This window comes from Gossypium hirsutum, chromosome D06 (genome assembly GCF_007990345.1).
Source record: "Gossypium hirsutum isolate 1008001.06 chromosome D06, Gossypium_hirsutum_v2.1, whole genome shotgun sequence".
In the NCBI taxonomy this organism is placed as follows: Eukaryota; Viridiplantae; Streptophyta; class Magnoliopsida; order Malvales; family Malvaceae; genus Gossypium; species Gossypium hirsutum.
The window spans coordinates 1,814,723-1,838,792 of NC_053442.1; the positions used below are offsets into that span (position 1 = coordinate 1,814,723).

The window sequence follows — 24,070 nt, forward strand, 5'->3', positions numbered from 1 at the left end:
AAGTTAAATACAATTCCCTGTGTTCACCTAAAAAGGGATATATATATATAACCTTTGGACCACCAATCTGTAAGATTGATTTTATTGGTCAGGTATTTTAGTTTAACAAAATTTAAATTATTTTAATTTAAATTTTATACCATATATATTTATATTTTGTAATGATTAATTATGCTTATAGTGATCGATACGTTGTATGGTTAATTGATATAATTTTACTTATATCACTTCTCCAAAATAAATATTTTTAGCACACCACATATTCTCATTAAGCACAAAACTGGATTGAGGTTACGATTGGCGGTACGGACCATACAACACAAGTTGAATCCGTATAGAACTATTCTTCTTCTATTTGATTTTGATTAGAACAAAGTTTTTCAGCCCTTAAATAGATGTAGTTGAAACTCTTTTTATATCATTCGTTTTTCAATATTAGTGAATTTTTTCTCCTCTACCTGTGGTTTTTTTCCAAAAGAGTTTTCACGTAAAATCTGTGTATTTTCATTTTTTTTTCTTATTACTTTACAATTGTTCCATTGTCGACGTTTATTATAACATATTTATTTTTTTTTAAAAACATTCATCGTCAACGATATCATCCTTTTGATGAAATCAAATCCCTTTTTCAATCTTATCTTCAGTTATTAACCATCGAAAATTTTGCTTTCACATCTCTAGAAGCAACCGTTGGGGACAAAATTTTCCATGATACATCCCACCCTTCAAAATAGGACAAATTGTTAAAGAATATTGTCCCAAAGGATTAGATTGTGTCCTTATTGTTCCATTGGAGGGGACCTTTTTTCCTCATTAAAATTCTAATCCGACCAGCCAACCGACATATTTTAATGTTTTGTTTTCGTGACCAAATAATGTCATCTGAAACTTGGTTGGCAATATTTCATTATATCATCTAAAAAATATTTCTTTTATATCTCTTTCTCATATACATAACTCCCTAGATTGAACAATGTCCACGATGACAAAAGGAGAAATATTAATAACAAAAATTCTGGTTTAAATGATACTTCGATATTGGTAGGGTTGATAAATATCAGGGCAAAACTAGAAAATTTGTTTAGGGGTCGAAATTAAATTGTAATTTTTACAATAGTAAAAATGTACTTTTATTTTTCTCATAACCTATATCTTTAAATATTTAAAGGATTAAATTAATTTTTTTTTATTATTTCTAGGGGGCAAAGTGTAATTTTATTTTTACTAATTTAAAATTTTAAAAATTTCAAAATGTCTAAATAGAAAATTTTCTATTTTAGGGGGCAGGCCCCTGCCAACCCCTAGTTTCGCCCTTAATAAACATTGAAGTATTAGAACTTTGAATATCTAAGTAGAGGTGAAGGGAAGGGAGGCGATTGCTTTGGCCACCACTAAAATGTAAATTTGTTGCTTTAGTTTTTTTTTTTAAAAAAAATTATAAAGATATAAGTCAATATAGTAATGAAATTGTATTTTAACTCTCATAAAAATATATAATTTAATCTTGACCCTCCAACATATTTTTTTGCTTCACCCTTGTGTCCAAGTTTGAATCTCACTATACACAAATAACATGTGTGGGCTTTTCCCAAAATTATTTAGGTTTAAATCCCACAATGCGTGGGGTGAGTCATTGTCAGATATATTCTGATTTTTAACTTGTTGTGCTTTGTATGGAGTTGATTCTAATCCTAGCTAATCGGGCATGTACTACGTAAATTTCAATAATAAATAAACTAAATAATAGCCTATAGAAAATCCAAGTTTAATTTAAAATTCAATTCATTTTAAGGACAAATTCTAATTACATCGGATATCCTCAAATTATAGGTTAAATTTTAAACTGATCTCAAAATTTTAAAATATTCTAATTAAATCCTTAAATGATCAACACCTTTCCAATTAGTTCATCCAGTTAGTCATTCCATTAACTTTTCCATTAGTTGTCAACTAGTGAGACAAAACTAATTGCGGCATGCGCCTCAAACATACAAGTGTTGCAACTAGATGGTTTTGAATCATTCAATTAGAATGTTTTGAAGTTTAAGGGTTAATTTGAAATTTGACCCCTAATTTTGGGGACATCACATAAAATTAGCCATTTTCTATAAAAATTGAATCCAAACTAAAAGAAAAATCTTAAAAGTTTTTGGTATAGCAAAGATATATTTCATTGCAGGATATTAAAAGCTAGAGGTGCTCATGGGCTGGGCCGGGCCGGGCCGGGCCCATAAAATATTTTTGGCACGGGCCCGGCCCGAAATATGGGCCTAGAATTTTGCCCAGGCCCGGCCCGGGAAAAAATTCATAAGCCCGGCCCGTTTTTTAAATAAATACCAAAAATTTATTTTAAAAATTAAAACAAAAATTAAAAAAAGTATTTTAAAAAAATTTTAAAATTAAAAAAAATTAAAAAAGTATTTTAAAATTAAAAAAATTAAAAAAAAGTATTTTAAAAGTATTTTAAAATTAAAATTAAAAAAATAAAAATATTTATTATATTCGGGCCGGGCCGGGCCCGGGCCAAAAAAGTTGTGCCCGAGGCCCGGCCCGTTTTTTAATCGGGCCTCGTTTTTTTGCCCAAGCCCATATTTTGAGCCTATATTTTTACCCAAACCCTCCCATATTTCGAGCGGACCGTCGGGCCGGGCCGGGCCACCCGGCCCATGAGCACCTCTATTAAAAGCCCATTGTCTTAAAAAATACAGTATAGTTAGGAGCAGAGGTATTTGTGGGACAGATCAAGGCTCAGTTTCATAAATTCTTATATGTTTTCAGGTTGGTTCTGTCCCTTCATTTCACTATTTTAAATAATAATAAAATAATATTTTTAATTGATATTTAATATATTTTTATAATTAAATTTAAATTTTAAAATTATTTTTTATTATTTAATTTGAATTCGGTAAGGGTTGACTCAAGGTGCGAAAATGTAGGAACTCAATGGGATATGTCACACGCTTTTTTGATTCAATTATTACAAATTATTAACACAATTATTGTTATATCATTATTTTATGTTTATATATTGCATACAAAAATAATTATATATATCCTATATAAAAATAAGTTGATGTATTTATTTCTTTAAATGTGTATGATTGAATACAAATTAAAGTTTCATGTATATATTTAAACCACGATCAAAATTTCATGTATATAATTGCACCAAATTAAAGTTCATATGTGAAATTACATATTGAATCAAAGTTCGAGTATACTTTTAAAATTTATCCCTTATTATTATTCCACTGGGATCTTGCATTAGGAGTAAACCTAACAATTTTGATATGAACACAAAAATTCAATTCCTCAATTAAAATTTAGTTGAATTTAATTTAATAATAAAAAGTTAATAACTCGAACATGTTTATTTAAACTAAAAAATGACCTAAAATTAAAATATGACTTGAACTACTTCCGAACAATCTAAACCCAAGATAATTTGACCTTAAACACCCAAATGATACAAATTTAAAATGACTTAAACCTAAAATCATCGTTACCCGAAAAGATTTTAATTCAAATTGATCTAAAAATTTTAAAATTGAGATTGATTCAACTCATATTCACCTATATCAAAACCAACCCAATCATCCTAATGGATATTGGATAAATTATAGTCAAGGTCATTAAAATATTAGTAAATTTACGTTTTTGTTTTTGAGCTTTAAAAAGTTACAAAATGATTATTGATCTATTTGAAAATTTTCATTTAAGTCACTGAACTATTAGGTTTTTATTTAAATCACTAGGTTGTTAACTTTTTTTATAAGTTCGGCTAGTGAGCTCCAAGCAACGATTTAATGGTCGATATGATGGATTAGTATCCATTGACAAGAAGAACATACTTTAAATTCAAGTCGATCTGACGGTCAGTGTCGAAGATCGAAGAAGAAAGCTATTTAGATTTTAGTTTGTAGATTTGTGACGTTCAAAGCTACTTCATGAAAAAAAACTAAAGTGTATAAGAGAAGAGGAAGGATAGCTTTTCAATCAATGCAAGTGGTGCGAACAGTAAAGGCAATAGAACAACCATTTTAACAAGTGACTTAAATGAAAATTTTTGAATAGTTTAATGACCATTTTGTAACTTTTTGAAGTTGAGTGACCAAAATGTAAACTTACTAATAGTTTAGTGACCATTGATATTTCAAATTAGGAGGCAACCAACCCTTTTGCATCAATCTAGCTAACATTGCGCACTCATGTCTTTGATTTCTCATGCTTCTATTCAAAGCTAAACTAGAAAAAGTTTGGAGCATATTTATGGAGTGTTTTTTTATTAGCTTATTGAACATATTATAAACATATTACCACTCAACCAATAGCTTGACACTTGCCTAAGCATCAAACAACAACAATTATTAGTGTACTTGAACATATTTCATATAAAATCAACACCGGTAAACTTATTTTCTCAACATGTCACACTTGAGTTTATTACTCATCTCAACTTACATAATTTCCATGTATCAACATATCAAAGATATTCACATATATACATGTCATGATACATATCATTCTCTTACCGTTTCTTCATAAACATATATCATCCATATCATTATATCCATATATCATGTACCACCATTTCCATGCATTTCATATATTTACTTGTATTAGTTCGTATCGAACTCATATCGTCTCGTAACAGAACATTTCCTTTTGAACCATTTAGAATATCGTTGGATACTCGGGTAGTACACATGAAGTGACAGAACTGTAATCCATCAATTCATATGCATGTATGCTCATACGAGCTGTAAACGGGAAGCTCTTTCGAGCCACATAATGGGAAGCTCATATGAGCTGTATATCGGGAAGCTCCTGCGAACCAAATATCGGGAAGCTCAAGAGAGCTGTTAATCAGGAAGCTCATGAGAGTCAAGTATAATCACCTATTAACACTCACTTGCAGACTAACAAATATACACTAATTTGATCACAATATAATCACCTATTAACACTCACTTTAATCAAAATTATATAGAATACAGTTGATATGAACTTACCTGACTAAATTGCAGAAATACCAAGATTTAAGGGCATTTTGGTAATTATCTATTTTTTGATTTTCCATCCGATCCTAATCTAAATTAATAATTTCACTAAAAATATTAATTCAGACAATAAAACAATTCATTTCATATGATTTGGTCATTTTATTATATTTTTACAAAATTTCCCCTAAAGTTTTATTTTTATTCAATTTGGTCTCTGAACCCAAAACATGCAAATTAACCATTTTTAACACAAATCCAAGCTATCCGAATATTCATGGCATTCAATAGAGCCCATTTTTGCAATAATTTCACAACAAACCCTTGTGTTTTTTACTATTTCAACAAGTTAGTACCTAATTGGATTCATCAAAATTACTTAACAAAATACTTTTAAATATCAACCAATATCTCAAATTCATCATTTAACATCTAAAATCATATATATTCATCAATGGTAACATTCAAAATCTTTAACAGTTTCAAAATCGAAGGTATGGGTTAGCTAGACCGAGTTGCAACGATCTAAAAACATAAAAATTATTGAAAACAGGGCTAAATTGAACTTACATGCAAGAGTATAAAATGGAAGAACCTCCAAGTTAAACTCCCATGATTTTTCGTCAATGAAAAATAGAAAGGTCAAGATAAAATGTCTTTTTCTCCTTTTAATCTTGTTTTAATTTCAACAAATTTACAATTATTCATTGAATCCTTTCATTTTATTATTTTTCCTTCATATGCGGCCTCATCCATTTATTTTAGGCATAATTGTTTCTTAAGTCCTCTCTCATTTATTAATTAAGCTATTTAGTCACTTAATTATTATAATTAGCAAGTTTTGTACAATTTTTAATTTAGTCCTTTTTAATTAATTAACTATCGAAACGTTAAAATTTTTCAACGAAACTTTAATACTACCTTAATGACACTCCGTAAATATTTATAAAAATATTTATGGCTCGGTTTATTGAAATGAGATCTCGATATCTCATTTTCTAAAACCACAGACCTAGGGTTTTACCACTCGAACCTAATAAATCATTATAAAATATAAATTACCAATTCAAAAATCTTTTTAAAACCCTATTTGATTCATAAATATTAAATAATAAAATTTACGAGCTTACTCGCCGAATTTGGTGGCCTCAAACCACTGTTTCTGACACCACTGAAAATCAGGCTATTACAATACAAACTTTATTTTTTTTTATAATTATGTTAAATTTTAAATCCATGCTATGCACACAATAAGTTAACTAATAATAAATTTGATAATATATATCATTTAAAATTATAATTATAGTCAAGATAAAATGAAATTAAAATAAATTAAAATATAAAATTCATATTTTTATTCACAATTTATTTAAATAATACAAGTATTTTTTTATAAATAATACTATTATTTCTAATTTCAATAAGGAAATGAATCATATATATTATATATTACAATGTCCTAAATAAACAAGTGTAGTTCACATTACAATTTTTTAACATATGACACTCATCATTTTAAATATTTATTTTTAACTTTGGATAAATTACTCTTTTACTCCTTACCTTTTAAAATTATATTGGATAATTTACTTTAAACATAACTTAAATATTTACAAGACTTGTTGATATTGGACACAGCAAGTGAAGGATGCAGAAGAGAAGAGAATGGTTGCTGAGAAGGCCAGTTCACCCAGTCAAGGCGGAGAGGCGAAGGGTATGGAGAATGACAGAGGAAAAAGTTTGAAGGTCAAGAGCTGGGAGAATCTTGAGAGGATATTTATAGGCTTAGTATTCTTGCAGGGCCGATCCCATCTTCATCGTTCTAGGGGATATTTATAGGCGAGGGTCCTGTGCAATATAGCGTTAACGTGTTAGACTTGCCATCTAGCCATTACCATAGAGCACGTGGGCGGACATCTTGATGCAACGAGAATGTCTGTGACAAGGCAAATATTGTCCTCCCTTCTGACTTTGATGGGATAAAACAGTTGAGTCCACGTGATGTTTGGTGACTGAAAAATTTCATGTTCCTAATGAAGGCTAGGTCATTCATTGTTCAGGTATCCTCCGAGCTCATTGTTGGCAAACTTACTGTTTAAACATCTCATAGGCTTGCCACGTGTCTTGTCCTAAACGGGGTATAACAAGACTCTTTTAAATTAATCTTATTGTTATTATTTTTTATACTAAAATTCTTTTTGTTATTTTTTGTGTTATTGTTAATTATAATCGTTTTTTCATAAATTAACTTATTTGGTAATATAAAATTTTATAATAAAACATTTACATATCTATTTATTATAATATTTTCAATCCAAATTTCTTGGATTTATTTTAGCAATTGGCATATTTTAATAAAATATTTTCAAATTTCATAATAAAACATATATTATATATACTACTAATATGTATTTAGTATTATAATTTTTTTATATTAAGATTAAATTTACATAGTTTTTATTTTTTATTTAAAAACAATTACATTAAGAAATACTATTAACATGTGCCTATAATAAGATATATTTCTAAATATCCTATATATAGAGAGAGTGACACGTAGGACAGTTAGTTGACCACGTAGATTTGCATATCACGTGAAGACGTGTTGCCTTTTCCACCGCTTTGTCAGTCTTTCACGTGGCTGTATTCGCCTTGCATTACCATCTCGCTTACGCTCAAATATTTTATAGATTTCTGCACTCTTAAAAATTTAGAATTTAGTGTTTTATTTTTACTTTTAAGAATTTCGTTTTTTGTTTATTATTATTATTATTTTAAGGCTCTGTTTGTTTCACTGAAAATAATTTTTGAAAAATGACTTACTTTTCTAGAAAAGTTAATATTTTCTAGTGTTTGGATGAATTTGTGTAAAGTATTTTCTTTTGTTTGGCAGGTTCTTTAAAAATATTTCATAAAAGTCGTTTTCAATTAAACAAATATATTTTATATTGAGTTTATTTTATATCTATAATTTTATATTTTTCATTGTTTTTACATATATTAAAAATATTTTGTTAAATTTAGGTTCATTGCAACGATTGTTTTTTAGTTACATGACTACCAACTGAGTATTTTTTATTTAAAAATGTGACACTAACAAAATTGACAAAATAAATCAACAATGTCAGCAGTTGGACTTGGTTTTCAAATCTGGAAAGTAGAGGGACTAAATTCTTGAAAATAAAAGTACAGAAACTAAATTGTAAATTTGTGAAGAATATATAGACTTATGACATATTTTAACATTCATGCTACAAAACATTTATTATTAATATATTTATAATTGTAATAAATATTTAGTATTAAAATATTAATATTTATATTTTTAATAATATGTGAATAATATTATTTAAAATTATTGTTTTTAAATTTTTCTATTGAAATAAAATTTAAATATTAAATAATTTATTAAAAATAATAAATTATATTAATTATATTAATAATTTATTATATGATTAAATATAAATAATTAAATACGTATGTTTAATAATATTAAAAATATAATATTTTATATTAATATTTTAAATATTTTAAATATTTTTAAAAATAAAAATAAAATTTATTATCAATATAATAATATTAAACTTGATTTAAGTTAATTTTTATATAAAAGTAAAATTATCTATTAAGGAGCTATTTTCCTGAAAAAGGCTTATTTTCCGTTGACCTGTAAGTCATTTTCTATTGACCAAGCTGTTTTCTGTGAAACAAACACAGGAAAATGCAGAAAACATTTTCCATAAAACCTTTTACAAGTAAAATTCAGATTCAATTATTAATATTATTAATTTTTTTTAAATTTATAGATATGATATTTTGAAATACAAAAGATTTTTTATTTGGTAGCAATGTAATTAAAAAATCGACGTTGTAACGAACTTGAATTTAACAGCATAACTTTTAACAGTGTTAACAGTTAGATTTGAATTTTGAAATCTGAAAAAAATAAATGAACTAAATTTCTAGAAATAAAAATGCAGACATTAAATTTCAAATTTACGAAGAGTTTAGAGATTTATAATATATTTTAACTCATATAAATATATTAATTTTATTCCAAAAATATTTAAAAACTATACTCATATATAACTATAATTTTTTTAATAATACGCTAAATTCAATTGATTAAGCCTTATTTAATTTACACCATTATAATTGCAACAATCAATAGAATATGGGTTCGGTGCATCTAAGTGCGTTTTCCTTCTATTTATAAGTTGAGAAATTATACTTAAAAATAGGTATTTTATAAAAAAAACAATACATTAAACTTAAATCGAGTATAAATAAATCCAATATCTTTACATAAATAACAATGAAAAAAAAAATCTTGAACATGGAACCTAGCAATGTTTTTAGAAAAAGAAACATCGATTTTTTAAACATAACTAATTATTATAAAGTAACTTATTATAATGAGTCAAATGAGACCAATTCAATTAGTGAATCGATAAAGAAACCTTATATAATATATAAGGTTATTGATTGGTATAAATCAAATTTAGTACATATAAAGGGGATTATGTCATCTTATATAATATATTTTGTATATCTCTTCAAAAATTAAGAAACATTGATGATTTTTGTTTCATTTTCATGGAAAATGAAAGTTTTTTGAAAATATATAAGGTGGTATTTTCTTAAAAGGGGTTATCTAGAATTTTCTTTTAAGTAAAAATGTCGATAATCGATTTCATAAGGATGAGAATGTAAACTTGAATTTTGGAAAGTGCACTTGTTGAATGAATTTTGTTTTTAGAGAGGATATCGGTGCATTGTTAACCTACGCACCATTAATAAATAATAATATGATAATCACATCTTATCATTAAATAAAATTAAAAAATAATAATTTGTTATAAATAAATGAATTTTTATTTAATTTCACAAATAAGATTGAAATTTTGTCGCATGTACTATTTATTTCTCAACCCTACTTCAAATTATAATTTTTCACCGTCAACGTATCAAATAATAATCCCAAATAAATGCTATAACTATAAAACCTAAGTGTGAGACCTTGATCCTTAGCATAGGATCTTAAACCATAAACCCAATATCCTAACTCTTGACCTCCATAACTGTTAGTATTTATTTATAATAGTTAAAACTATTTAACGATTAATTTATATTTAAATAAAATTGTTAGCATTTTAAATCTTATTTAATGATGAGGTGTGATATTATTATTCACTGGTGATTTATAAAACACATACACCTAGTGTGCACTAAATGTTACTCTTTACTTCTTTTTGTATAACCCATAGGTGTATTCATCTATTTTATGGTCTAAAACCAATATTGTTCGGGTTGGAATAGGGGTGAATTTGAGGGAATAGACAAGGGTCTTAGTCCCCCTCAAATGGAAAATTACTATTTAAGTTTGTTATAATATGATTAAATTAAATTTTAATTTATGATAAAATTACACTTTGGCCTCTCAAAATGAAAAAAATTATGTTTAGTCCCTTCAAATATGATAAAAATGATAAATTAATACATTATAAAATTATATTTTAATTTCTCAAAATTTTATCGTTTAGTTTTGATCCTTGTACAATTTCTTATAGAATTTGCCCCTGAGCCAAGGATAATTTTGAAGTAAAGCCTAATAATTGATTGTGTCATGATTTGGCCCCAAAAACAATCTACATGTTAACGGTGAAAGTTAAAATTTTGTAAAAAAACAAAAATTCTACTTACACCTGTACAAGCCCAATTGATAAAATAATCAGATTATTGTAATTTAATTTTTAAATAAGATAAATAAATGAAGTAATTTCTTAAAACTAAAGGTAAAGAAAGTAAATTTCAAAAAGTAAGGATTCACTCTCATCAATCTTTTACACTCTTTTATTTTTATTAATATTTTAATGATTCGACCGTTAAATATTTCGATATAATTATACTTGTCATGTATATAATTAAATTATTTTAATTTTATATTCCTTCCCAATTTCAAAAGATAAAGAGCATGGGATTGATACAATTAAATAATGAATGTATAATTAAGAAAATTTAGATGAAGATGAATCGTCTAGCTTCATGGGAGAAGGGTAATAATGAGATTGGTTTTGAGCAGTGTGTTGCTGTTAATGGGAATGCAAATGGTGTTGGAATTCAAACAAGATTGGAAGAAGGGCTACCTAGCTCATGCCAGGCGCAATGTAGTGAACGTTGATTTAAGAGAATAGGGGCAAATCTTAAGTGGATGTGAAGTTCACGACAATAGAGATAGCTGAGGTAAATATCTCCAACACATGAAGTTACATGAAGAGATTATTAGAAGAAATAATCACAAATTTCCCAACATATACTATAAAACGAATATGATAATATGAGCATGAAATTGAATTATTGCCGGTAGAGATGCATGGTTAGAAAGTCCAAACCAATTTTATGAAAAGTTTGGAATTTAGCTATCTAGTCATAGATTTCAACTTTGAATACCAACACAAGATGGACTACATGAAAATCAATGATCAGTTCCCTCCTTGAACATTCCATTTAAAACTCTCTAATTAGGAAAAAAGATTATGAGTTTTTATACAAGTTTTACACTAAACATCTCCAAATTGTTGAACACCATCATTTTGATGCAATTGAAACCCTTTCCCCATGCTAAAAAAACTCTCACCATTTGACATACCTAAAGGAAACCCTATCCCACCACCGCCAACGGTGGCAGCTCTTTCCAATGATTGCACTTGTGTTTTCAAGAACTTAACGTAATGAATAGCTTCATCCAACATTGAAGCGGTATCCATTTTTGTCCCACCAGGGACCAATCTTTGCAATATCCTTATTCTCTCACTGATCCTTTCTCGCCGGTGCCTCGCCGCTACACTTTGTGGGTCTTTAGATATCTTCACGTTCCGTCTCTTCGGTGGTTTGACGGATTCAGGGTCTATATGTATCGGTTGCATTGCTGCTATTCGGAATATCATTTCCCTCATTGCACCCATCGAATTCTTCTTCAGTAAACCGGGACAAACGGCGGTGGACGGTGGTTGACCCGGCGTTGAACCGGTGATAAATGGTGGGTTTTCGACGAAAGTGCTTGGACTTGCAAGGGGTAATTGAACGACGTCGTTGTAGATATTATACTCCGCTTGCATCATCATCGTCTCCATCTGGTCTTGTGTTGTTGCAGACTTTAAATGATCAATTTCCATGGCTTTTTTTTGTTAAAATCAAAAAGAAAAAAAAAGTCTATAATTTTGATCCAAAAGAAGAGGAAAGTAAAAGAGTGTAAGTGTTTAAAAGCAGAGGTTTGAAATTGATAGGCAGAGAGGGATGGGGAAGATAAAAGAGGAGAGTGTATAACTATAAGACTATGGGGTTCTATCAGAAAATTTGCAGTGAATGAAAAACATAAATACAAAAGTTTTAATTAATACCAAAGGCGTAAAATATTAAATATAAGGAATAAAATAATGATATATTGGGAACATGCTATCAATCTAGTGGGATGACTATATATAACACCAACTTGTTGAATATTATTTAAAAATAAATATCTCTATCATCATCGGATACCAACTCAGTTGATAGATTATCGAAAATTTATTATTACCCATGATAGGATTTAAATCTATGACATAGTAGACTTTAATGTTTTAATTGAGTCCTTTCAAATATTAGTATCCTATCAATCACAAGAGTTAGGTGAGATGGTAAGTGTTCTTTCTTATTTTAACTAATGGTCGAGGGTTCAATTCTCGGCCTTGGGTATGGAGCAATTTTAAAATACGCGGTCAGCGTCAACCTCCTTAATGGACTTACAGAATGCGGAGGATTAATTACTGAACTCGTTTCGATAGATACCTTGAGAAATAAAAAAAATATCAGTATCCTATAAATTAGGTTTTTCTATACTAGTAGCTAGGGCATTCAACATTTATTTTAATATGAAATGAAACATATTAAAATAAATGGGTCAAATTTTAAATATGTGTGTATCTAAGGGCGAAATTAATAATTCTTTTGGAGGGATCGAAATTAAATTAAAAAAATTATGAGAGCCAAAATGTAATTTTTTACATATTAATTTATATATATATATTAAATTTTAGAAAAGTTAAAACACAAAAATTTCATTTAAAAAAAGCCAATGCCCCTACCTACCTTCTTTTAGTGCTAACCCTTGTGCATACCTATTGCATTTATAATTTGATGTGTTTGTTATAGATACATACACGTTCACATATTAATGTGTTTTTTTTAACAATTTCGTTATAGGTTCGGATCATATTTTCTTTTTTTGACACAATGTCTAGAATTACCTATAATTCCTCCCCACCCATAAATAGGAGGATAATACGTTTCAGCGTACTCGAACCCACGTCCTCCTGTATTGACGATAATGCTCATACCCAATTGAATTAAGACTCAAACAACACATATTAATGTGTTCTTAAATATGTTTCATGTTAGATTCAAACTAACAGTTAACGTTTAAATTAATAATTAAGCTAACAAAAACACTTTATGTTGATAAAATATTAATACTTTAATGATTCATTTGAAATAATTTCGAGTTTAATCCAATTAAAATTTTCAAAAATATCATCAATCATTTTATGTCTAGTGTGAATATATTGACACTCTTTTAAAAATCTTACATGAGCATTTTTGTTTGTTTTCTTTTTATTTATGGGACAACATCAAACACCAAGAAGCATGCTTTTATCTGCACAATTAAAAATTTAATTCTAATTAATCATCATTGTATCAATAAATTAGAGATTTTCAATATATTATTGTTGTGTCCTTTTCTCTAGATTATATATACTATATATGGAAAATATGTTTTGCACTTGTCAAAGTATAGTAAGGAATATTAACCTAATCAATGTTCATGTGATCATGATGGTATTTAATATAAAATTCCTATCTTAATACATATATAAGCTTTAAACAACTAGGTTGAATAATTTAATAACTTTTAATTTTAAATATAATTATAAAATTAAAAAATTGATCTAAAATATTAAAATTTCATTTTAATCACTATGGGTTGATACCTATTAGTATAAATTGATATTGACTATAACATATTGAAACACATTGAAATTGACAAAATCTATCAAAATTTTAATCGAAACGGAATATGGTCTACTTGGTACTGATTTAAGACCAGAACAATACAATATCAGTATATAGTACAAACTCCCCCTTCCTTCGTTATATGGGCAAAGGCCTTCCAAAATTTGGGGATATTATGATTTTTCCCTTTAAATTTTAAGAAAATTTAGAAAAATTCATTAATTTTATAAAAAATTTAAAAATTTTAATTACACCTTCAAATTTTTTAAAATAAATTCTCATTAAACTTCTAAAATTTTAGTAAATTTATCAAAATTTAATCTCAAAATTCGTTCTTAATTATTTCCATGATTCGACTTTAAATTCTCCTTTTAAACATGTAAAATGATTTAACATTGAACCCGCACTTTGAAACTTAATAATAATAATAAAACCAACAGTTCACATGACAGATGTCAGAAAACCCACAGAGCAAGACTCCTTTTAATGAGTTTCATTAACCCCGTTGTGACGGTGGTGGGTGTAATAAGGTGCCAGTGGGGATGGATGCCCACGTGGCGCTGGTCCATTGGTGTAGGGCCCATTCCTGTATTATTATCCCATATGTTTCTCCCCATTTTTATTTGTTAAATATTTATTTTTATCCATTTAATTTATTTACTTTAATTTGAGATGTTTTGATATTTATAATATTATTAGTTAGTTGAAATAAATAACACTATTAATCAATTTTGTTAAAATATTGATATGATTTTTTCTTAAAAACATCACTTTTATCGTATCATGCTAACATTATTTTTGTGTGAAATTTATTTGGGATAGCTAATTATTTAGACTAATTAATGATATTATAAATATTAATGATCAAATTATGTCTAAAAGTTCTAACACGATATTTGCAAGCTAATTTGAGTAGTGCTAGAAGTAATTTCAATTGCTTCAATCACTAGTGACGAACAAAGCAAGAAAACAATGAACACTCGATATGTTTATACAATTTGATTTCTCCATGCTTGCAGGGCTTTGCCTAGAGAAATAATTCACTATCTTAATACATCGTACAACAAATTATTTCTGACACACTTGATTTTGCATTCAATCCTCAATGAACATGAGTAATTGCTCTCAGTTTAGTACATTACTTATACAAATCTCCTTAATTTATAATAAATCGAGATTTGCTAGCATGCTAGATCAAATTACAATAAATCTTCCACTAAAATAACAAGATAATCAACTCTTAAAATATCTTCAATAAGTCTAACATAGGTCTTGAATCCAATCCAATCTCTTCAAAGTAGGGAAGTCGATTTCCTTAATCTAATCAAAACCAATCTTCAATATATGTTTGGATATCATAGATGGACATGCATCTATCCAGATTATCAACAAAGATTATAGTAGAATGATTTTGTTACTAACATTTTCCAACACAAAGTATGGCAAGTTTCTGAGCTAAGCAGTACTAGATACTAATGAGCACTACTCTTTGGTACTGCTCAAAAACTGCCTTAACAATATCAAATTAAAGTATAGAGACAAAATTCAAAATTCAACCACAATAGAGGGACCCAAAATCATAAATTGACCTTTAATTTTATCTTCTCTTTTGAAATAATGAACAATGTCAGCTGTTCCTTTCACTCTCTCCGTTGAGAAAAAGGAGAACGCTTTCCGAGATGGATCAGGTTTCGTTTCTCTCGCCAGCCGTCTTTCATCAATGATTTATTTTTTAATTGATTTCATCGTCTAATTAAAATATTAGTTAATTGTCAAGTTTTAATTCGATTGCCATAAAAATTATTATCAATACAAAGAACGTGGGCTTAAGTACGTTGAAGTATATTATTTTTCTATTTATAGGTTAGGGAGAGAGTTTGAATAATTCTAAACATTATGACAAAATGAACAAATATGATCATAACCTATAACAATATTTTACCATTTTTGGAGGAAGGCAAGCCGATGAAGTTGAACATATTTACATATAAAACTATTCATAATTCTTCTCAACTCTTAAATGTAGAAATAAATGTGTTTTAACGCGCTCAAATTCATGTCTTCTAACACTGATAATAATATCAATGCTAACTAAATTAAAACTCAATCGATAAAAAATTAATATTATACCATATACATTATCAATACATCACATATTAATTCGTAGTATAATTTTTTTTATAAAATTATTTGTATTATATATAACTCGCATACAAAAATGAAACATTTTTGTCATAGAAAAATGTTCCTAAATGTACACACAAAAATATACGATGAGATGATCCCCAAAAGTGCTACTAACAAATTGGAGAATTTTTTTTCTTTATTTATTGTTTTTCTTGTATTATTTTTATTTTTTGGATATGGTGTACAGCTTAGATTTGGATGTTATTTTTTTTCTTGAGTTTGGTAAAGCTTTTTCTGAGAAAAAAACTTCACAGGTTTTTCCTTAGCAAATTGATATATATTTTTTATTCATTCATGTAAAATTAGAATATAAATAATCAATCAACCAACTTGACATTTAATGCTTGCGTTAAATTATTATTTAGAGTTAAATTTCACAATTATTTTTATATTCGAATTTAATTTTTTTTGGTTTAAATTAAGGCTTGAATTTTTTAATTTAAATTAGTCTCGAAATTTGATAATTACTGTCACATTGGAACCTAAATTAACTTGGAAAAAAAATTTAGGTCCTACTGTGAGAATAATTACTAAGTTCAAGGATTAACTTGGATAAAAAAAATTTAGATAGTAATACAAAAGTAATTGTCAAGTTCAGCCCCAAAAAAATTATTTAACCCTTTAATAATTTAACAAAGGTTTCAAATTTGAATTGAGCTTTAGCTCAATTAACTTACTTGCTATTGTAACAATAAATAGGACATGAATTTGAATACATTCAAGCATAAATTTCCTACTATTTAAAGGTTTGAATGATGTATAGAAGTAGACATTAGATAAATATAAAAATTTCGAGTTGAATTCTATTAACATAATATTAAAATTGTCGAGTTTTTAATCTTAATCAATTTTCTTTTTTCTTTTTATTATCTTCATTTAGTATTATATTACCCTTTGGATTTTGTATTGCTACTCGCAACCCTTTTTGGATGTAGTGTGTGCATGTGCAGTTAGTACTTACACTAACACACGATAACCACACACGATAGGGACACAACCATGTTGTAGAACATATTTCAATGCATTGAGTGGTAAGTTGATTTTGAATCAGATTACAAATTTTCAGATTAATTTTGGGCTTGAGTTATTTAAGGTGTTTTTGGGATTGATTAACCAGGTTTGATGCTCAAGTTTTTTCAGCTAAATTATTATGGCTTAAAATAACGGTATTTTAAGATTGTTGCTAAAATTTTAACATTTTAACAATTTGTTTTGTCATTACGCATTTTATTAAAAATTCACAACAACAAACTGTGTTGTAACGATTAATAAGTAGAAAAATAAAATACATGACGATATTTTAAAGTTATTATTAATATTTTAATATTTAACAACAGTTTATTTTATTGTTATGTATAAAATTAAAAATTCACTACAACAAATCTTATTATTAAAATTAGTATCTTAAAACTTAAATTCAACAACATTTCTTTTGAGTAATTAATTGATTATTCACATGCAAAAGCTGAAAAGCTTACTAAAACATTTCATACATGATAAAGCTTTTATTGGGAAGGTATCCTCACATATATATATATATATATATGGATGTCAGTGAAGTTTTTAGATTCTATAAGTAATATTGAGAGTTGATAAGACATGCTAATTTTTTAAGTTTACTTATAGAATAAAAAAATATATTGTCAATGTACAAGATATTAACTTTATGTATATGCTTACCATGTATACGTTAAGGAATATATGACGCGTTTGGTTATTAATATAATAATACGAGAAAAAATTATTTATTCAATATATATGAATTAAATTAGTTAAGCAAAACTAAAGGATAATTAGTTCAACCATGAAGTATGGTGTGGTGGTCGCTCACCCCATCCTTTAATCATGTGGATGAGGATTTGATTTTTGCGCATGCGAATGGAGCATATTTCATAGTCAATCATTTACCCGCGTTGAGTGAATTAGTCACTGCTACTGGCGGTTGATAAGTGGGCACCCATGCCATCTATTTTTTTTCTCTCTATTCTTTTAAATTTAGAAAAATGATTAAATTTTAGTTTTGGTCAAGCTATTATGCTTAAAATTGAAATTTAATTTTTATACTTTAATTTTAACATAATTTAGTCTCTATATTTTTATAATGTTATTAATTAACTCAAATAGTTAATATTGTTAACTTTTCGATTAAAATATTGTGGTTATATATAATTTGAATGCCGATTGACATGTAACTTCCTATTTCTATTAGGTTTGCATTTTTTTTGACATTATAAGACAATGGTCAAATTTCAATTTTGGCCCCTAGACTATGCTGAAATGTAATATTAATTTATTATTTTAATTTTTAACATAATTTGGTCTCTCCACTTTTATAATGTCATTAGTTAGTTTAAGTAGTTAATATTGCAAACTATTTCAATCAAAATACTGAAGTAACTTTTTCTCAAGAACACTATTCCAATCAAAATTGTTTTATCATGACAAGTTTGAATGAGTGTTTTTAAGAAAACAAATTCTAATAAGGATTTTCAATGTTATTTTTATTATTACATGACTACCAAGTGATTTTTTTAAATTTTAAAATGTCTCACCAGGAAATTTAATAGTGGTAACAATTAAACCTGAATTTTTAAATCCGAAAAATAGAAAGACTAAGGGTGTGCTTGGTAGGGATGAGCAAAACTCGAATTGACTCGAAAAAATTAATTTTTTTTTCAAATTTCAAGTTAACAGAATCGAGTTATTCGAGTCATTTGGTTTTTTCGAATCAACTCGAATAAGTAATCCAATTTTTCGACTTCAAGTCGAGTTAAATTTTACAATTCGAATAACTCGAAAACCTTGAATAATAGATTGGTATAAATGCCCCTTTGGTCTTTGCTAATTTTGAAAATGAGCAAATTGACCCCTCTCAACTAAAATTAAAAAAAATATATTTATAAAAATTCCAAATTTTCATAAAAGTTTTAAGAAGATTATAAAATTATAAAAAAATATTATAAATAGTATATAAAAAATTTATTTTAAAAAAATCCAAAATAATAAATTTGAGTATATAAACAGATAAATTATCAATTCAAGTTTATTATACTAAAACAACTTAATTTTTTCTCTTATTTGGTTTTGAACTTTGAAAGAGTTTTCAAATATATATGATTTTAAATTTATGTGCTCTAAAATGAAATTATTTATTATATTGTAACAAGATTTTAATTTGACATGAATATTTATTTTTAATTTCACTCGACTCTATTAAAAAAAATTCACATTGAGGCTGTGTTTGTCATTGAAAACAACTTCTAGAAAATGATTTATAGAAAATGGGTTGATTTTTTGGAAAAAGTTGATGTTTTCTAATGTTTGGATGGTTTTATGTAAAATATTTTTGGTTGATTGGTAAGTTTTCCTAAAATCATTTTCTAAAAGTTGTTTTTAGTGAAACAACCACAATATAAGTATCTTTATTATAAAATATTATATTAGCATTTCCTTTAAACAATATAAATTTAATTTATAATAATAAATGTCATATATAAACTTAATATTATATGAGAGTGAATACTCATTTTTATATAATTAAAATATTCATATTTTATATTAAAAAAATATTATTAAATATTTACAAATTTCAATATATATTATTAAAGTATTAACATAAATATTTTTCAATAATATATTAGGAATATTTTTAAAATTTAAAGTTGTTATTGTTAAGCTTTATTATTAAAATAAAAATTTAATATTAAATATTTTACTAAAATAATAAATTTTATTAATTTTATTAATAACTAATTATATTATTAAAAATACATATTTAGGGTATCAATTTTATTAATAAATTAATAAATTGTCCATTTTATTAATAATCACCTGAACTATGCATCAATACTTAGCAAAAATAATAACACATTAATAAAGACAGTTAAATCATAATTCAGAAATATTGAAAATAAATTTGAAGATTTTCAAAACTTAGAATTATCTATTCCTCATTAACTCTTATACCAAACGAGTCTTGAGGATATGAGGATGGATGGAAGTAAAAAATTGAAATTTAAATTTTTGAAGACAAAAAATTGATTTGTTTTGAATTCAAATTTTAAAAACAAAAACTTAAAAATTTTAAAGTTTTTGTGAGAAACTTTGCTCTAGAAAATTGTTGGGTAAATTGAGTCATGTATAGAGTAGTGCCATTTATTGTCAAATTGAGTCTTTTATAGAGGGCTCTTGTCTCTTTACAATGCCATTGTTGGGGAATCTAATCTCTTACATTATTACAAATATTTTTTCTCGACTTATACAATTTCTTTTTTCCAAACTATTATTACAATTGTAGAGAATATATTCCTTGAATTAGAAAACTTTTGCAATGAATCTCTATTGTGTATCTGTTGCTTTTCTTTTGAGAATTTTTGGAGAGAATTGTTACTGTTGATCTTCGTCTTTTTTTTACAAAGAATTGTTACTATTCATCTCCATCTTTTCTTTGCAGAGAATCATTACTATTCATCTATGCTTTTGTCTTCTAAAAAATATTTACTATTTGGCTTTCTAGAAACATAATGCTCAGATCCTCGGACTCGCTTGGTATTAGAGCCGAGGAACAAATAAATCTAAGTTTTAAAAAATTTCAAATTTGTTTTCAATATTTTTGAATTCTGATTTAACTATCTTTATTAATGTATTATTATTATTGCTGAGTATTGATACACAATCCAAGTAGTCATAGGTTAGGCATGTTAAGGATAGAGTATCCTTATAGGCAATTTTAGTAATTTAGAATTTTTTATAGTAGAATTCCGTGTAAGAAATATGAAAACAAAAAGATGTTTTCTTTCCTTAAGAGAACTAACTTTTTTTGCAAGCTTTACCTCCAATCATTCCCAAGAATTTGATTAAACCTTCAATAACACTATCAATGAATAAGAACATTACAAAAATGTTCCCCAAATGTGTGATAATTGGACTCTTCCAAGAGTTCCAACAAACCAAATTTCTAAAAAAGCAACATTTGAAACTTTAAATGTCTTTTTGTAGTTATGTTATAAAAACAAAAGAAAAAGTTTACCTATTCAAAAGGAATATGAAACTATTCACTTATTAGATAAAGTCGTTATTGATAAATTTAAAGAGCAAAATTATAAATATATCTATTTTGGACTAGTCCAAGAAAGTCAAATAGTAAAGATTCCTTGGAAGATAAAAGACGGAGATGAACAATAATGATTCTTTGCAAAGAAAACACGAAGATGAATAGCAACGATTCCCTGCAAAGAAAATACGAAGATGAATAGTAATCATTCTCTACAAAAATTCTCTCAAGAAAAGATGAAAATACACAGTAAAGATTTCCAACAAAAGTTTTGTAATTCAGAGAATATATATATTCTTTGCAGTTGTAATAATAGCTTGGAAAATAGCAATTGTGTAGGGGGAGAAAAAATATTTATACTAATGTAATGAATTAGATTCCCAACAAGGAGGTTGTAAAGAGGAAAGAAAGACTCTCAATTTAGCAATGAAAGACGCAATTCAATTTTTCTAAGAGTTCTCTTGAGCAAAGTTTCTCTCCAAAAACTTTCAAAATTTTAATTTTCAAGTTTATACTTCCATCTATCCTTAGATCATCGGGACTCACTTAATCATTTATATTTAAGAATATTGAATATTATAATATTCTATTTTAATATTATAATATTTTTAAATATTAAATAAAAAAATTATTATTAATATAATAGTATTAGGCTGATTCAAGTTAATTTTTATATAAAAATAAAATTACTCATAAAGGAGTTTTTTTCGAAAAATGACTTGCGCTTTTTAAGAAAATTGGCTTATTTTTTGTTGACCAAGTTGTTTTCCATGAAACAAACAAAAGAAAATGTATAAAACATTTTTTGTAAGTTATTTTCCGTGAAACAAACATATCTTGAGTTAGAATGATAAAATACGATTCATCAACTAGATCAACTCGGAGCTTTTTTACTCGGCTCTACTTAATTAGGTCGAATGCTGACCCTTTGTGCTTGGTTGGGTGGAAAAGTGGAAGGGTTGAATGAATGAGTAGAAAAGTGGAAAGAAAATAAATTTTGAGTGTGCTCGGCAGGGAAGAAAAGTGAGGAAAAAATATAGGAAAGATGATCATTTTTCACCTTAATGCATAAAAATCAAAATATTTATAAAATTGGTCCTAATGTTTTATTTTATTTCCTTTCACTTTTCAACTCTACTAAGCAATAGTCTTTCTTAGTATGCACACTTATAGGAAATTATTTTTTTTTCCATATTTTTCTACCCCTTCAAAATTTCATCTTCCAATTTTATTTCCATTCTACCAAGTAAAGCCTAAATTCCTAAAAAGAAATTAAGGGAATTAAATTCCAAACGTATGAAGTATACAGGGACTTAAAACATATCTTAACCTTCAAATTTTATTATGTAATTTAACTCAAATAAATAACCAACCTAACACGAAGCATGAGGCAAAATTGTAATAATATAAATAATAAAATATTATTAGATGATATATGTATATGTATATATATTACCTTTGCTTTAATATTGAGAAAGAAACATAAATAAAGAGACATGTTATATGCAACAAGATGGGTAGAAAAGATAAAGAATTTGTTGTTGGGTTTCTTTTACTTTGCATTTATAACATTTTATTAAAATATACCTCTTATCTTCTTCTATTCCCCACATAACATAACTCTTCTTTTCTCTTTTTATAATGCTTTTCTTTATATTAATTTTGTTTATTTTTTATATTCGTTTATAATTGTTTTTTTCGAAAATGTTATTTTTAAAATTTGAATTTATATTTTTCTATATTAATTATCAATTTATATTTAATATAATATATCAATATATCAATCCTACATAACAAACAAAACAATATAATAACATTTATTATTTTTATAATATTTCTTACTTCTTCCCACTTCACCAGCTCCCTCATCGGGAATTGTATAGGCAGCAAAGTTCAGTGAAGCAAAAGAAAGAAAAAGTAAGATTTATTATTTTATTCAATATGGTCCCTACTTCTACTTCTCTTTCGTTTACATGATTCTCAATACATCAATGACGATCAATTATTAGCATGTAAGCTGAATAAATTATTAATGAATTTGTATGTGAATTAATTATAAAAAAAATGAAAAAAAATTCATGTTCCAATCTTTAATTACCATGACGGATGATCGTGTTGTGAGTGCATTTTTATATTATATAGTCTTACTTTATACGATTTAAGTTATAACTTTCATTAGGTAGGTGGGATAATTCTTATATTAGTCACTTACAATCCATTACATAGTTTATAGCATATTCAACGACTTTTATTTTACATCTAGTTACAAAATAAATTTGACTGTGTTAAAATATATTATGAGAACTATGATACCCTTAAGTCTAAAGATCATATTTATCATTATCATTATGATAAGTGATGTGACATTCACATGATTCAAGAGTGTTCTCATGACTGTTCGATATAGTACATTGTTCTCTAATATGTACTCATGCATTGGACTTGTCATCTCATACTGATGGTAACGCCTTATCATTAATCAACTATACATTAGTCTCAATATATAATTGTTGTCCCGGCCCACAATAATATTTGACTGAGGACAATTTAATAATAATTATATTATTCCAAAAACATTATTATTCAATTATTTAATACACAAAAACATGTACCGGATATAATAATGGTAATGCATTTATTAATTAAATAAGGTAAAAGTATGTATTACAATTATCTCGTAATTGGACTTTCCGCATATTGTAACACTTTTTTATTGTGGAATCGCCTTGAGCCGATTTTCGTGATTTCCTGACTTGAGGAGTTCAACTCCTTCGCTTTGGTG

At 26.7% G+C, this 24,070-nt stretch overlaps 1 protein-coding gene across 1 annotated transcript; it reads right to left on the bottom strand.

The window, feature by feature from the left end:
* Nucleotides 1–11,469: 11,469 nt before the first annotated feature.
* Nucleotides 11,470–12,396, bottom strand: LOC107941575 (transcription factor HEC2). The gene has a single exon (XM_016875142.2). It carries the CDS (start codon nt 12,173–12,175, stop codon nt 11,561–11,563), a length of 615 nt encoding a protein of 204 aa, XP_016730631.2. The 5' UTR covers nt 12,176–12,396; the 3' UTR covers nt 11,470–11,560.
* Between the last annotated feature and the right edge of the window lie 11,674 nt (nt 12,397–24,070).